Genomic DNA, 16,733 nt, shown 5'->3' with positions numbered 1-16,733 from the left:
ACTTCTGGTAAAGAAAATATCTGGGTTTGCGAGCTGGAAGGAAAGGCAACTGAGCCTGAAGAGGGACCTGTTGAGGAAGGGGGCAAGGTTGTGTGGAGTAGGGGACAAGAGCCTGGACTTCACCATCAGGAGCCCTAGGTTCCTTCCCTAGCTGTACACTATCCACCCCAAGGCCTCGGACAAGGGACAACCCTTGTGTCTGTTTCTTGGTGTCAAAAACAAGGAGGCTGGATGAGATGGTTTCTAAGGGGTCCTCCACCAGCTCTCATGTTCTCTGCTCAACATTTCAGTTTCACGAGACATAGGTTTTCAGCTTTGTCTTCTTTACGGTGGCCCTCTTTCCTCATCATTTCTTGAGAAGAGTCTCGCTCTGTTGCCCAGATTGGAGTGCAGTGGCGTGATCTTGGCTCACTGAAGCCTCCACCTTCCAGGTTCAAGTGATTCTCTTGCCTCAGCCTCCTGAGTAGCTGGGATTACAGGCACATGCCACCATACCTGGCTAATTTCTGGATTTTTAGTAGAGACAGGGTTTCACCATGTTGGCCAGGCTGGTCTCGAACTCCTGACCTCAGGTGATCTGCCTGCCTCGGCCTCCCAAAGTGCTGGGATTAAAGGTGTGAGCCACTGCGCCCGGCCTTTCCTCATCAATTCTGAAAGGGCTGTGTGTGCACCACTCTTACCTTAGAAAAACAACAGCTGTCATTTTTGAATGCTGCTGTCATCCCCCCAAATGCATTCTTCTGTGTATATGAAGGTCAACAGCCTTTGTTCCTAGCGTGGATGATTAATCTAGTTGGGAGGTTATAAAACTAGACTCGTTACAGTCTCAGAAGGCACAAAGGAAATGCATCAAACCAAAAAAAGCCGGATTTCATTATCTGGCCTAGAATGTTTCTCCAGTCAAGACACCAAAATGACGCTCATATCCGTGAAGGTCAATTTCCCATTTCCTTTTTCTCTGAGTCCAATAAATGCCTGTTTAATTAGGTGCTTGTCCTCCACTGGCCACAATGAGCACTCATGGAATCTTAGTTAATAAAATGAGGATTTATTAAATTTTCCGTTTTAATAAATAGTCATCATCTTTGTATTGGGCCCCCAAGCCCTGGTAAAAATGAAATGGTCTGTGTGACCATTCAAAGGGAAAATGTTAAGCTATGTTCTTCAGTTACAACAGTGAGTCTCTCCCCCTCCCACACCCCTACACCACCATCTTGCTGTTTAAAGGCCTGAAGCTGAATTTAATTTTCTTATTACATTGAGGTCTCACAGACGCCACAGCCAGGCATTAAGGCCTTAAAAATAAAAAGAAAGGGACAACAAAAAACAGAAACAGGTATAAAGAGTACAACAGACATTTTCCCTATGCAGACACCACTGGCAGGTCTGCTTTGAAGGAAGCCTGGCAAAAAGAAAGCCCAGACACATCCCCAAACATTCTCCCTGCTTTTAAAAATTCATCCATTCAGAGTTCTAGGGAAAGATGAGTCTTCACAATTTTTGTTCCCAAATAAGGAACAGAGAGAGCTTCAGGAAATCAAGGCTTAAGTAAAACCTATCTCCCCAGGCACCTAAAGCTCTCAAACAAGATTAAAGAAACAAGGCAATGTCTAATGCTGCTTTTGTGATTTGTTTTGAAAAGACTGAATTTAGACTTAAAGAATAAGGATCAGGAGACAAGCATTGAGGCTTCAGGCCCCCCATCCCTGGAAGGTGGCTGTTGGTTGGAGCCGAGATCAGATTTCTAAAGATGCTTGTGGAGGCTCCCAGGAACAGCTCCCAGAAGGAACAGAGCCAAGGCGCGGGGCTGAGCTCGTCCCCTGGGTGGCAATCATCCTCCATTCTACTCTGGCGTCTGCCCAGCATCCACTCCTGGCTTCTACCTGTCCCCGCTGGTCTCTGCCAACCTGTTGTTCATGATTGCAAAGGCTCCCACCCCCCCTGAGAATTCATTGTCCCGGGCCAGTGTGCTGGTCTGGTGGGGGCAGCCGTTGGCCATCTCAGACAGTTGCTTCTGCAGGATGGCCAACGAGGCCTTGTTGGCTGCCAGCAAATCCTTCATGGAGATCATCTCCCCTGAGAGCCGGCGCCCATCCGTGTCACTTTCTGCCACTCCGTCTGTCTCTATGGAGATGTTGCAGCGGTTCCGGACACTGCCTGGCATCACCACATTCCTGCGTGATTGCAAGAGTCCTCTCTGGCATTGCGGGCAGCACCCGCTGTCCATTTTCCTCAGGATCCAGTTCAAGGACTGTTTGATGAGGATAGAGATGACATTGAACAGGGAGTAGATGCAGCAGACACCCATGAGGATGAAGACGAAGTTGGCAAAGCGATAGAGGCCTTGGCTCTCATAGTGGGCGTTCTGGCTGCTGACCAGGTCCCCAAAGCCAATGGTGCTGAAAGCCACGAAACAAAAGTAGAGTGAGTCAAAGTAGCTCCAGCCTTCAATGGGGGTGTACATGGCTGAGGCACAGCAGGAGATGAGGACAGAGGCCGTGCATAGGATCAGCATGACATAGTACACAGAGGGCTTCCAGCCGGCCAGGCTGTCCACCTCGTACTGCCCTGCATCCTTCAGGCTCTCCTGGGGCAGGGCCCCTCGTCTCCGGAGCTGCCGCTGGTGGCACGACTTCATGATGTAGGCGATGATGGTGATCAGGCGTTCCAGGAAGAGGTTGAAGAACAAGATGGTGCTGGAACACCCAACAAGGCCGTAAAAGATCAGAAAGATTTTTCCTCCTACTGTCGCTGGAGTTGTCATCCCAAACCCTGCAGGAGAGAAAAATGAGAGAAGAGTAAGAGAAATCTTTGCTGTGAATGGGGTCTGGGTCTTGGCTTTGATGGCTGGCAAAGGACCTAAAGAGAGAATTTCATAAAATCACTCAGCCCTAGTCTTTCTAGGAATGAGCAGGAGAATTCTTACCTGCTTTCGAAGACACTAAGTGTTGTTCAGAGCTAGGCTGCTGAAAGCCCGTGTGGTGCTATTGTGCAAATCAGGAGAATAGCACCTCATCCTCATAGTGGACACAGCCAGCCAAAAATGGCTTGGTGATAAGAATGTGGGCTGGATTTCAGCCTCCCTTCCCTTCTCTGCTAGATATCCTTGTATAGTCCACAACCTGAACAACCATACTCAACAGAGCATGTTTAGAGAGAGAAGCAAAGACTCATACAAAGAAAAGGCTTATACAGACTCATCAGAATTCATTTATTCTACAAACAGTTATTGACCTGGGGATAGAACTGTGGAAAAGACAGGTCTGGTCCCTGCCCTCATGGAGCCCTAGTCCAGTAAGGTGATTATGATATTGTGTGGTAAGTGTGGTGCTAGAGGGAGTACAGGATTCTATGGGAACTCCTAAGAGAGTAACCCATCTAAGAAGTGGGGTTTAGAAAAGATGAAGCAGGGAGACCTGAAAGCTAAAGAGGAGTTAGGCAGGCAAGAAGGGTGAATGTGTGTGGTGGTGGTGGGATGGGGAAGTCGGGATGTTCCAGGCAGAGAAACAGCAGCCTCCCAAAGCACTGGGATTACGGGCGTTTCTAGCATACATAGAAATGAGAAATTTGCTCAAGATCTATCCATCTTTTAAACAAAATTCTTCAAACACACACTTCATGCTTTTGGAATAACAACAGAAGTACTGGATGCTATACGTTGATAAACTATAAAACGTCTGTTTTGCCTTTGCCTCTAACTGTTCACATTTCCACCCTCCTGACCTTTCTACCTGTGCACACAGGCATACTGCTAAGAATGCATATTGTAGAACAATGGATGTTACTAAGAAAAACAGAAATAGAAAAGAGAGCAGTGATACACTCAGGATTTCTCATGAAGGGGCAATGAGGGTCAGCCCACTCTCATCAGAGGGATGAGGGTTCTTTCCAAGCAAATGATTCAGTAAACATGAGAAGGCTGATAGGTGGAGGGGTTGGCATCAGAGTCACTCTGACTACAAACACCATTAAAAAATAAAAAGAATACTGAGCATGCCTGCCTGAGTCAGTTTCTTATTAAAATCAAACCATAAAAGCTCTCTCTCTCTCTTTTTTTTTTTTTTTAAAGAGATGGGATCTTGCTCTCTGTCTCACAGGCTGGAATGCCGTGGTGCGATCACACCTCACTGCAGCCTCAAACTACCAGGTTCAAGTGATCCTCCTGCCTCAGCCTCCCAAGTAGCTGGGACTGCAGCTGTGCACACCGTGCCTGGCTAATTTTTAATTTTTTGTAGAGATGAGGGTCTTGTCTTGTTGCCTGGGGTGGCCTCGAACTCCTGGTCTTTTTTTTTATTTTTTTTTATTTTTTATTTTTTATTTATTTATTTATTTTTTTTTAATTTCTGAAGTATTTATTGATCATTCTTGGGTGTTTCTCGGAGAGGGGGATATGGCAGGGTCATAGGATAATAGTGGAGAGAAGGTCAGGAGATAAACACATGAACAAAGGTCTCTGGTTTTCCTAGGCAGAGGACCCTGCGGCCTTCTGCAGTGTTTGTGCCCCTGAGTACTTGAGATTAGGGAGTGGTGATGACTCTTAAAGAGCATGCTGCCTTCAAGCATCTGTTTAACAAAGCACATCTTGCACCACCCTTAATCCATTTAACCCTGAGTTGACACAGCACATGTTTCAGAGAGCAGGGGGCTGGGGGAAAGGCCATAGATCAACAGCATCCCAAGGCAGAAGAATTTCTCCTAGTCAGAACAAAATGAACTCCTGGTCTTAAGTGATCCACCTGCCTCAGCCTCCCAAAGCACTGGGATTACAGGCATAAGCCACCATACCCAGCCCAGTTTTTCCTTATTTTCAAGTTCAAATTTCTAACTTGGGTCCCATGTTTGGATCACAAGAGCTCTCTCATGATCCTCCCTCCTGATAATACCCCACTTGTCACCAAGCTGATATAGTTCCTTGTTGCTACAGCTCGGTCAACGGCTGCCTCCCAGTGCACCCTGGAAGTGTTCAGACCAGACCTTGAAATGTGTGGGCTTTTGGGGTTATGACCTGCTGGTCTGCTCAAGTCAAGCCAAGGGGCCACCTTTCCCAAACATCCGGGTGTGCATACTCTATTACCATTCAGAACTAAATACAATTTTCCTGTCTCAGCACACAAGGAGCTGCATTTGGGTAAGAAATTAACAGCATGTAGTCAGGAAACTAGAGGAAGATACCAAGTGTAGCTTTTGAGCTAGATGGGATGGAATGGAATTGCCAGGATGATTTGGGAAGGGAAGATCGAGGGACAGGGAATAGTTCCATTGAGAATTACTTAGGGCCCTTCATCCTAGACAGAAAATCAGACCATCATCTCTTCTCTGGGAACTCTTCAAAATCAAAGTCCCTCAGCAATTCTTGGCAGTGGAGGCTCAATGTAGACCCCAAAGCTGCAAGACCAGAGAGTATTGCTGCTGTAGTTACTAAACACAGGGAACTGGATGCAGCAAACAGGCAGAAAAAGGGGGACACATTTATCTGGGGCCATTTATTCTAGAAGCTGGATGAAGTCAATGAAAATAGGGAAGGTTCAGAAACATGAAGAGAGATGTGTGGGCTGGGGGATGGTCCTTTCAGACAACTAGAAAAGAACATTCTCAGGTCATCCTCACCTGTTTTAGAGGTGATTCAGTCATTCTACTCTCAGAAAGCTGAGCAACAGGAGTTGCTACAGATTTGCTCCCAGCCACAGTGATAGCAATAATTTACTGAGCACCTGTTAAGTTCAAGGCCCTCACTACATGTCTGGGCCACTGCCATGGTCTGAGTGTTTATGTGCCCCGCAAATTCATATGTTGAGATCCATCACCCATAAGGTGATGGTATTAGGAGGTGGCGTCTTTGGGGGAGGTGAGTGTGTTGTGAGTGTGGTGCTCTCATGAATGGGATTAGTGCTCTTATAAAAGAGGTGATTCATCCATTCCTTCCTCCGTGGGAGGACACAAGAAGGTGCCATGTATGAGGAAGCAGGGCTCTCACAGGATACTCAACCTGCTGATGCCTTGATCTTGGACCTCCCAGTCTTTAGAATCATGAAAAATAAACCTCTATTGTGGATAAACCTCCCAGTCTTCAGTATTTTGTTATAGCGGCCCATGTGGACTGACAGCCAAAGAAGATGACACAGACATAGTCCTTGACCCCAGCATCCAAGGCTGAGATAAACTATCCACAAAACAAGCCACAGTGGGCTGGGCATGGTGTCTCATGCCTGTAATCCCAGCAGTTTGGGAGGCTGAGGTGGGCGGATCATGAGGTCAGGAGATTGAGACTATCCTGGCCAACCTGGTGAAACCCTGTCTCTACTAAAAATACAAAAATTAGCTGGGCGTGGTGGCATGCGCCTGTAATCCCAGCTACTTGGGAGGCTGTGGCAGGAGAATCACTTGAACCTGGGAGGTGGAGGTTGCAGTGAGCCGAGATCGCGCCACTGCACTCCAGCCTGGTGACAGAGTGAGACCCTGTCTGGAAAAAAAAAAAAAAATCAAGCCACAATGAGTCAAGGGCCAACACAGAAGCACCATGGAGTTATCTGGGTTTAGGGGCCCAAATGCAGCCTCACTTTGGGATGAGAGACACAGGCACAGACAGTGAAGTGCTGATGCCAGCAGACACACTTGATGAGCTGATTTTTCTAGTGAATGAGGTTTCTAGTGACATGTTCCAGAGATTTAACATTTCTAGATTCTATCTTATTTTTTTGGTTTTAACATACTCAATTTTGTTAAGGGAGGGATAATCATGATTTTTGGTTATCTACTGTTTGATGGATGACTGCCATCTCTCCTATCAGCAAAAATAACAGAAAATGGTACAAATGGTGGTATTTATGGAAGCAAAGGGAGACAGCTTCCTCATGTCTGCAGTTGGAGGTGTGAGAGGTGGTTTTACTACTGTCAGCGCTGAAAAGTGTGGAAGTAAGCTAATAATGCAGGCTTTTCCATAGAAACCCTCCCCTTTTTTGAGCCCCATAATGCTGAGAGTTGAAGATGGCTCAGATGGTGAATAATAACCCTCAGGGTCCTTTTTTGGTAGAGGAAAAGGGCTCAGGGATTATTATCAAAGGCCTTTCCTCTGCCAGGCTGTGTGCTTGTCAGCAACTCCTCACACCCACACTGGGGAGCTGGGTATTATTAGTCTACTAGTTGCATTTGACAAATGAGAAAAAGACTACAGAAGCTGAGTGGTTTGCCTAAAGTAATAAAACCAGAATCAGAACCTAGATCGTCTTGTCTCCCAGGCCTGTGCTTTTTTCCACCTGACTAGGCTGAGTGTAGCTCACTGTCATCACTGTCAAGGGTACAAGCCAGGAGCAGAATGGAGGGAAGGAAATTAGCCAAGTGTCCATAGTTCAATGCTTTATACAGACACCCAGACCGCAGTGGCTGCCAAACCTGGTACCAAAACCGGGGTGGGGGCCGGGGAGGGGGGGTTGGCTGGCATCACAAGCTGAAACCTTAAAATTTTCACGTACTAAAACATATAAAACATATATTTCTGAATGTATATATGTCTCTTCCAACAAATTATATAATTACATCAGTTTAAAAACCTGTTATGCCCCATGCATTCCAGTCTGCCCATATTTTGTAGGGATACAGATGAAACTGACAGTCACAGGTGGTACTTTTCAATACGTAATATATTCCTGTGCTTCAAGCCTGAAGTCAGATATCTGATTGGTGTTCAGCCCCTGAGTCTGGGAGCTGATGAGTGGATCGAGAACCAACGGCGAATGAGGTTTGGCTTGGAGGTCAATGAAACTCACAGCTGATTTTGTCTAGTTCCCTTAAATCATTTCAGACCTCTGCTCATGTGCTTGTAATTTCTAGGGCAGATTCTGGGACCAAACCCAGGCACTCTGCTGTCCTTGGGGCTAGGAATAAAGCTACCAGGGACTGCCAAGGTCCCAGTCCACCCCCACAGAACACTTCACTGAGCCCATTAAGAGCAGGCCCATAATCTCCCAGCCTTTTATGTATATGCTGTCAACTACATATTTTTTTTTTCAAAATTCAATTAAGGTTAAAAAAAAAAAGTAAAACCTTTGTATTATGTTATTTTTCAAACAGGCACAAAGGCAGAGCAGAAAGTATAATAAACTCCTGTTTTCCAAATTATCAACATTCTGTCAACCATGCTTCTCCCATCCCACCCCACCCCATCCTCTTTATTTGCTGGTGCGTTGTAAAGTTAATTCCAGATAACATACCATTTCTTTGATTAATAAAGACACATCTTTAACTGCCAAGGCCTTTATGTGCCATTACCATACCTAATAACATTAATACTAATTCCTTAATATCAAATAATACCCAGTCCATATTCAGGTTTCTCAAAATTATCTTTTTATGGATGATTTGCATGAATCAGGATCCAACAGGCTGCACCCACATTTAGCAGAGCTCTTCAGCCTCTTTCATTCATTAACAATCTCCCCTCTCATTTGGTATGCCCTTGATTTGTTGTGTCCTGTAGACTTTAATCAGGTTTTTTTTTTCTAGAAATACTTGAGGGTAGAAGAAAGCATTGTGTATTTCAAGAGTGTTCTTATATGCAGAGACAACTCTCAAATGCTACACGAGGACATAAAAATTGGTATAAACTGTCTGGAAAGCAATTTGGGAATATGTGTCAGACACTTTTTTTCTGTTTTTATTTATATATTTATTTTTATTTTTCATTTTTATGGGTACAGAGTAGGTGTATCATGAGATATTTTGAGACAGGCATACAATGCATAATAATCACATCAGGCCGGGTGCGGTGGCTCACACTTGTAATCCCAGCACTTTGGGAGGCTAAGGAAGGCGGATCATCTGAGGTTGGGAGTTCAAGACCAGCCTGACCAACATGAAGAAACCCCTCCTCTACTAAAAATACAAAATTAGCCGGGGTGGTGGCGCATGCCTGTAATCCCAGCTACTCCAGAGGCTGAGGCAGGAGAATCACTTGAACCCGGGAGGCGGAGTTTGCGGTGAGATGAGATTGTGCCATTGCACTCCAGCCTGGGCAACAAGAGCGAAACTCCATCTCAAAAAAAAAAAAAAAATAATAATAATAATCACATCAGGGTATCCTTTTTATCTTTTTTTTTTTTTTTTTTTTGCTTTTAGGAATGTATCTCCCAAATTATGACTAATGTGACCAATTATGCACATGGATGTTCACCATGTCTTTACTTTTAATAATGAAAATCCTCAGCAACCTAAATATCAGATAATGGGGAAGTGACTAAATCAAGTAGCCATTAAAATTGTATATCTAAAGAGTTCTCAATGACTGGTGAAAATGTTAAGTGGAAAAAAGCAGAGCAACTTTGTGTGTCTGCAGTGTGTCTGCAGCATGAGTCACGCCTGACATATGGGGCATCCTCATTAAATATTTGTTGGATGAAGGAATAAACTTTGTAAAATATATTTATGTAGCTATGTACTGCAGCAATTAAAATGCTTTTGGCTGCCAGGAACAGCAAATCATAAATAGAGGTGGCTTAAACATGCAGGGGCTAGCTCCTAGAACATGAAATTGAGAGAGAGGGCAGCTCCAGGGTTGGTTAATATGGTGGCTTTAGAATATGATGCATGAATTAAGACCGACTCCTTCCCAGCTCTAGCCCCATCACCATGTCAGCTGGCTCCCTTCATACCAACAGCTACAGGAACCACTACCTCACACACCAGTGTCCAGAGTCAGAAAAATGGTTTCCTACTTTGTGTATCCTTTCCAGAAATCCTCTGGCAAAATTGCCATTATATACCACTGACCAGCCCAAGTTACATGCCCACTCTGAAAACCAATTATCTATAAGAGGAAAGATTCCTCTGGTCAGGATTCATCAGATTCCCTTGGGTGAAGAGATGGACCCCAGAACTGACAATGTCTGCCACAGACATACATAGAAAAGGGGGAAAAAAAAAAGAAAAATACACAAAATTTTCAATCAGGTTATTTCGAGGTGATGATAACACGAATGATTTAATTATTTTCTGGTGTTTTATCTTTCATTACTTTTTTTTTTTTTAAGACTAGCCAAGTGCCGTAGTGAGAATGGGGGAAGGAGTAGAACAAAGAGTGCTATCTGTAACTGTGAACAATCAATTGAAATAACTCACTACCTTCAGACCAGCCTCTTTCATTACTGCTTTTTTTTTTTTTTTTTTTGAGATAGGATCTCACTCTGCTACTCAGGCTGGAGTGCAGTTGTGTGATTTCAGCTCATGGCAACCTCCGCCTCCCAGGTTCAGGCGATTCTCCTGCCTCAGCCTCCCAAGTAGCTGGGATTACAGGTTGCATCACCACACCTGGTTAATTCTTGTATTTATTTATTTATTTATTTTTTTGAGACGGAGTCTTGCTCTGTTGCCAGGCTGGAGTGTGGTGGCGTGATCTTGGCTCACTGCAACCTCCGCCTCCTGGGTTCAAGTGATTCTTCTGCCTCATCCTCCCGAGTAGCTGGGACTACAGGCGCATGCCACCATGCCAAGCTAATTTTTGTATTTTTAGTAGAGACAGGGTTTCACCATGTTGGCCAGGATGGTCTTGATCTCTTGACCTCATGATCCACCTGCCTCGGCCTCCCAAAGTGCTGGGACTACAGGTGTGAGCCACTGAGCCAGGCCTCTTTCATTATTTTTAAACTGAGAAAAATATGTTTCTCAGCAGGTTTTCTCAAGTTGCAGTCAAACACCTGTGCAGACACCTGCAGCATACCTCTTGATTCATTCTTCTCAATACTCCAAGGAACCAAAGCTTGACTTGCATATACTTTCCCACAACCTTTTTGATGCTAACAGTTTAAGCCTTCTCATGTGGGATGAAACTACAAAAGAATTGGCAGACCTTTTTTTTTGGTAAAAAGCCCCTCCAATTTCAACTGGGATGAAGAAAGGAGGCAAGAACGGACTCCTGTGGATTATTCTTGAGGGTGAGGTGGGGGATGGGAAGTGGGTTCAATGATGGAAGACTTAGAAGATCAGCAGGAGGCCCTGAGTCCTCACTGGGCCCACTGTATTTATGTGGATTATGGAACCACAACTCTCAAAGCTGGACAGACTTCATGACATTCTAGTCCAAGCTTTTCAAGTTACTGGTGGGGAAACTGAGGCATCAATAAGCCAGGCAATCTTCACAGGTTATGGAGGCTTGGCTGAATTCAGATCCCATGTCTGCAATGTAGACTTCTCTCCTCTCCTCTTGTTGCTTGTGGTACATAGTTTCCAAAGATGATTTCAAACAAATTGCTCCCATCCTTGTAAGCATTTGCTGTTTTTCCCATTAAGAGATGAAGCCTGTTTCCTCTCTCCTCGAATCTTGGATGACCCTGAGACTTGCTCTGACCAGCAGAATATAGTGGGAGCGATGCTGTACTAGTTCCAGGCTTAGGCTGTCAGAAGCTTAGGAACTTCAGCTTCCTCTCTCTGGATCCCCTAGACACCATGTAAGAAGGGTGACCACTCAGCTGGAGAGACAGGCCCAGCCATTCCTAGATGACTAGATTCCTAGTGCCAGGTACTGAGTAAAATCCAGCCAAGGCTACAGCTGGATGCAGTCATGAGAGTCAGCAGTTGACAGTGAGTTGAGCCAAAGAACTGCCAGCTAAGTTCAGGAAATTCACAGAATTGTGAGAAATATCCATGGTTGGTCAAACCACTCACTTGGGGAGGTTTGCCACATAGCGATGGATAATGAAATATCTTCTGTCTGGGACTTTCAGTGTTTTCAACATGCACCTCTTTCCCTCTATCTTCCTCCTCTTCTTCAGTTCTCTGCTCCATTTTCCATTGAAAATTAGGTGTGAGGGACTTAAAGGGGCTTCAAGAGAAGGCCTGCAAGGGATGTGGAATTTAATGGAGGTTCAACTTGCAAATCAAGCAGGCTGCTGAACCTGTTTGATTTTTAAGGAACAGCCTCCAATTGAGGGCAGGGGTAGGAGGAATAGAGCATTCTACTGTTGATAAATATTTGGCTGCTTCCCAAATTGGGCTATAAGAATAATGTTTCCACAAACTTTTTTGTACATGTCTTTTTGAGATGAAGTAGGGACCCCTCTTAGGAGCCTGCTGGCCCACTCCCAAACCCACAAACATGGAAATAAAGGAAAATCTTGAGTTCCTTCAGGGGAAATTCCAGGTACCTAGGTACCCCTGAGAAGTAAATGAGCAACTTGATGACCAAGAAGGTAGTGGTAGCTTAAAACAATAGCTAAGGAAGCTAAAGTCACAAGGTTTTTGGTTCCCTATAGAAACTAAAAATAACATCTTAATATATGTCTCTGAGTTGTTTTTCAGAAACCTGGTCCCCCACCAAATGGATCCACTGTCATGTACATCTCAGATATGGGGGAGCTGAGGACTGAACTCTGAGTGCTAGCCTTTGTTCTAAAGTTCTTCCTGAGCATCCTGGAGGAAGTTATGCCCATTAGCCAGAGCTAACATTCTTCTCTGCTGACCCCAAATTTTTATTTTATTTATTATTTATTTATTTATTTAATTTTTTTGAAACAGGGTCTTGCTCTGTCACCCAGGCTGGAGTGCAATGGTGTGATCACGGCTCACTGCAGCCTCAACCTCCTAGGCTCAAGCAATCCTCTTGCCTCAGCCTCCTACGTAGCTGGGACTATCGGTTTACAATACCAAACAAAACCAATTTTTGGATTTTTTGTAGAGGTGAGGTCTCACTATGTTGCCCACACTGGTCTCAAACTTCTGGGCTTAAGCACTATCTGCCAGCCTTGGCCTCCCAAACTGTTGGGATTACAGGTGTGAGCCACCATGCCCAGCCTGACCCCCAATTTTTAAATAAAACTTCTTTTCCTTAAGCAATTGGAAATCGGAAAATCTTTGAATCTACGTGATATGGTTTGGCTCTGTGTCCCCACCCAAATGTCACCTCGTATTATAATCCCCACGTGTCAAAGGAGGGACCTGGTGGGAGGTGACTGGATCATGGAGGCAGTTTCCTCCATGCTGTTCTCACGACAGTGAGGGAGTTCTCATGAGATCTGATGGTTTTATTTATTTATTTATTTATTTATTTATTATTGTCTTTCAGACAGAGTCTTGCTCTTTTTGCCCAGGCTGGAGTGCAGTGGCACGATCTCGGCTCACTGCAAGCTCCACCTCCCGGGTTCACGCCATTCTCCTGCCTCAGCCTCCTGAGTAGCTGGGACTACAGGTGCCCGCCACCACGCCTGGCTAATTTTTTTTGTATTTTTTTAGTATAGACAGGGTTTCACCATGTTAGCCAGGATGGTCTCCATCTCCTGACCTTGTGATCCGCCCACCTCGGCCTCCCAAAGTGCTGGGATTACAGGCATGAGCAACTGCACCTGGCCGAGATCTGATGGTTTTATAAGCGGCTCTTCCCTCTTTGCACTTTCTCTTGCCTGCTGCCATGTAAGACGTGCCTGCTTCCCCTTCTGCCATGATTGTAAGTTTCCTGAGGCCTTCTCAGCCATGCAGAACTGTGAGTCAATTAAACCTCTTTTCTTTATAAATTATCCAGTCTCAGGTGTTTATTTATAGCAGTGTGAAAACGGACTAATACACTACCTATGATCTGTAAGCCCCTGCTTCAAGATATCCTGCCCTTTTAGGCCAAACCAATGTATAATCTTCATGTATTGACTTACAATTCTGCTTGTAACCTCTACTTTCCTGAAATTTTCCCTTGCTTGCAAGCCATTGGGAAGTTTGGATCTTAAGCCTGAGCTGCCTGATTCTCCTTGTTTAGTGCCCTGCAAACAAACACCCTCCTTTCTCCCCATTTCAAACCCTGGTGTGAAGATCTGGCCTTACTGCACCAGGCAAGTGGACCCCAGTTCAGTTCAATAACAATTTTGGTGACCATATGTACACATTTCTCTTGGATACATACACTTATGAATGCAACTGATGACTCACATGATATGAATATGTTCAGCAAAGTAGATGTACAAATTTACCCTCCCCTCATCAAAGTTGGAGCTTCAGTTCATATTCTTCATATTCTTTTTGAATTTTTAGAGGTGGGGTCTCACTCCATCACGCAGGCTGGAGTGCAGTGATGCAATCATAGCTCATTGCAGCCTCAAACTCCTGGGCTCAGGTGATCCTACTGCCTCAGCCTCGCAAGTAGCTGGGACTACAGGCACGAGCCACCACACCCAGTATATTCTTCATATTCTTGCTGATATTCATTGTAACTATTCTGGTGGATACATAGTGGTTTTCATCCGCATTTCCTTCATGTCTAATCAAGTTGAACATCTTTTCATAGGTTTCACAGTCATTTGGATATTCTCTTTAGCACCTGCTCACTTATTTTGGCCATTTCTCTTGTTTATTATTGATTTCTAGGTGACATAGAAACACTGAAGCTCTAGGCTTCAATGAGTGAGGCTTGGAAGGGGGCAGGTTTGCTGGGTGAATTTACTGCCTCATTCATGCAAGGGCAGTGGGTTTCACACAATCTGCTTGGCCAGCCTTTTGTCTTTCACAACACTCATTTCTCTGACTGAAAATTATTTCTAACTTTTCTTTTTTCTTTTATTTTTATTATTTATTTATTTATTTTTATTTATTTATTTGTTTTATTATTATTATACTTTAAGTTTTAGGGTACATGTGCACAATGTGCAGGTTAGTTACATTTTTTACCCTAGCCAATTCACTCTGTGGTACAGATTCTGATGACAATGTTGATCGTGCTTAATAGTAACCTCTTTAGAACGGATTCCAAAATAGACACTTGCATGGCCAACTGCCTCTCAGGTATAAATTGAAGTGAACTTATGCAAACCCACACACTTATAACACTTTTTGCTGAAGTGTTTTATGGTAAGTGACCACTCATATAATAACACCAGAACAATACAATAACACCAGTGTAACACTTTACACTGAAGTGTTTTATGGTTAAGTTACCACTCCAGACAATACAATAACACCAGAACATGCTCATGTTAACACTGTATCAGGATTTAAATTTGACAAGCCAGGGTTTGGATCCTATATTCGAAAGCTATAGTTGTGCACCAAACGCTTAAATGTTCTGTAGGAAATTAACAATTTCAGTCACCTCACACTCGAGGAACCCCTGTACACCTATAAATCTAAGGCAAGGGTACAAGCTGGTGACTCAAAATCTTTTTCCAAGCCCTTCTATAACTTTTTTTTTTTTTTTGAGATAGAATCTGGCTCCGTCACTCAGGATAGAGTGCAGAGGTACTATCTTGGCTTACTGCAACCTCCACCTCCCAGGTTCAAACAATTCTCCTGCCTCAACCTCCCATGTAGCTGGGATTACAGGCACCTGCCACCACACCCGGCTAATTTTTGTATTTTTAGTAGAGACAGGGTTTCACCATATTGACCAGGCTGGTCTGGAACTCCTGACCTCAGGTGATCTGCCCACCTTGGCCTCCCAAAGCGGTGGGATTACACGTGTGAGCCACCACACCTGGCCCCTTTTATAACTTTTTAAAGTCAATCTTTTCCCATCAAGAACACTGCCCACTGAGTTCTGCAAGACAGAATGATGCCAGTAGACAGAACTTAGTTTTGTCTCTGTGAAATTTCACATTGCTCCATGTTTGTGTTCATCATGTGAAAGGAAAATAAATCTTGGGCCCCCCCCCCCCCCCAAATCACTAAGCTAAAGGGAAAAGTCAAGCTGGGAACTGCTCAGGGCAAACCTGTCTCTCATTCTATTCAAGGTCACCCCTCTGCTCACTGAGATAGATGCATATCTGATTGCTTCCCTTTGGAAAGGCTAATCAGAAACTCAAAAGAATGTTACCATTTGTCTCTCACCTACCTGTGACCTGGAAGCTCCCTCCCCACTTACATTCTTCCTGCCTTTGCTTAAGTTGTCCCACTTTTCCAGACATATATTAATTGATGTCTCATGTCTCCCTAAAATTTATAAAACCAAGCTGTGCCCCAACCACCTTAGGCACACGCCGTCAGGACTTTCTGAGGCTGCATCACAGGCGTGTGTCTTCAACCTTGGCAAAATAAACTTTCTAAATTAACTTAGACATGTCTCAAATGTTCAGGGTTCACAATCATAATCTGCTTTATACAAATCAAAAAAAGCAGTCTTCATGAATTATGAAAATCAAGGTAAGGATATCGCTCCTTTGGCATCGTTCCTTCCTCACAAACACCACTGAAAAATTACCAAGAAGGAACAATGGGATGTGAAACTGGCCTTCTCTGGCCTCTATGAGTTTTCCTTCATAGTCTACCCATGTGCCTTGGGGCTCCTGCGTGCAGAATAAATCTGTTGCTTAGCACAGCCTCAGCACTACAGAGAAGAGCCTCCCCAAGGAGGGGCTCAGCAGGTCTGTCTCCTCTCTCACCTAGCTGGAAATGAGCTGGAGGGACTGGTGACACGATTAGGCAAGTGAACTGGTATTTACCAGGAGATTATGTGAAAGGAAATTAAATTTTGGGACTCCAAACTCATTTAGCCAAAGGGAAAAGTCAAGCTGGGAACCGGGTCAGGCAAACCTGCCTCTGCCTTTTGGTTCCTAAATAAGATGGCTACAAGACGAAAAGCTACAGCCTCCCCCATATTTTGCCCACAAGGAAATTCCTAGCGAGCTGTTCAAATTTCACCACAGCAATGCAAATTGATAGCTTATCTTTACAGGTGCAGTCAACCCTGTCCACCAGACACAAACGCATATCTGATTGTTCCCCTGCCCAATTTTGTCTAAGCTATCTGACATAAAATGCAGATTCCCTGCATT

At 44.4% G+C, this 16,733-nt stretch overlaps 1 protein-coding gene across 1 annotated transcript in view; it reads right to left on the bottom strand.

The window, feature by feature from the left end:
• Positions 1-1,032: 1,032 nt before the first annotated feature.
• KCNK13 (potassium two pore domain channel subfamily K member 13) overlaps positions 1,033-16,733 on the bottom strand; it is a 127,201-nt gene continuing 111,500 nt past the window's right edge. The window contains exon 3 of the mRNA XM_054449877.2: positions 1,033-2,772. Coding sequence (XP_054305852.1) covers positions 1,880-2,772 — 893 coding nt within the window. The 3' untranslated portion in view covers positions 1,033-1,879. The remainder of the gene's footprint in view (positions 2,773-16,733) is intronic.

Source organism: Pongo pygmaeus, chromosome 15 (genome assembly GCF_028885625.2).
Source record: "Pongo pygmaeus isolate AG05252 chromosome 15, NHGRI_mPonPyg2-v2.0_pri, whole genome shotgun sequence".
Classification (NCBI taxonomy): domain Eukaryota; kingdom Metazoa; phylum Chordata; class Mammalia; order Primates; family Hominidae; genus Pongo; species Pongo pygmaeus.
Note: the sequence above shows the minus strand (reverse complement) of the source record. Positions and strands in the feature narration are given on the sequence as shown.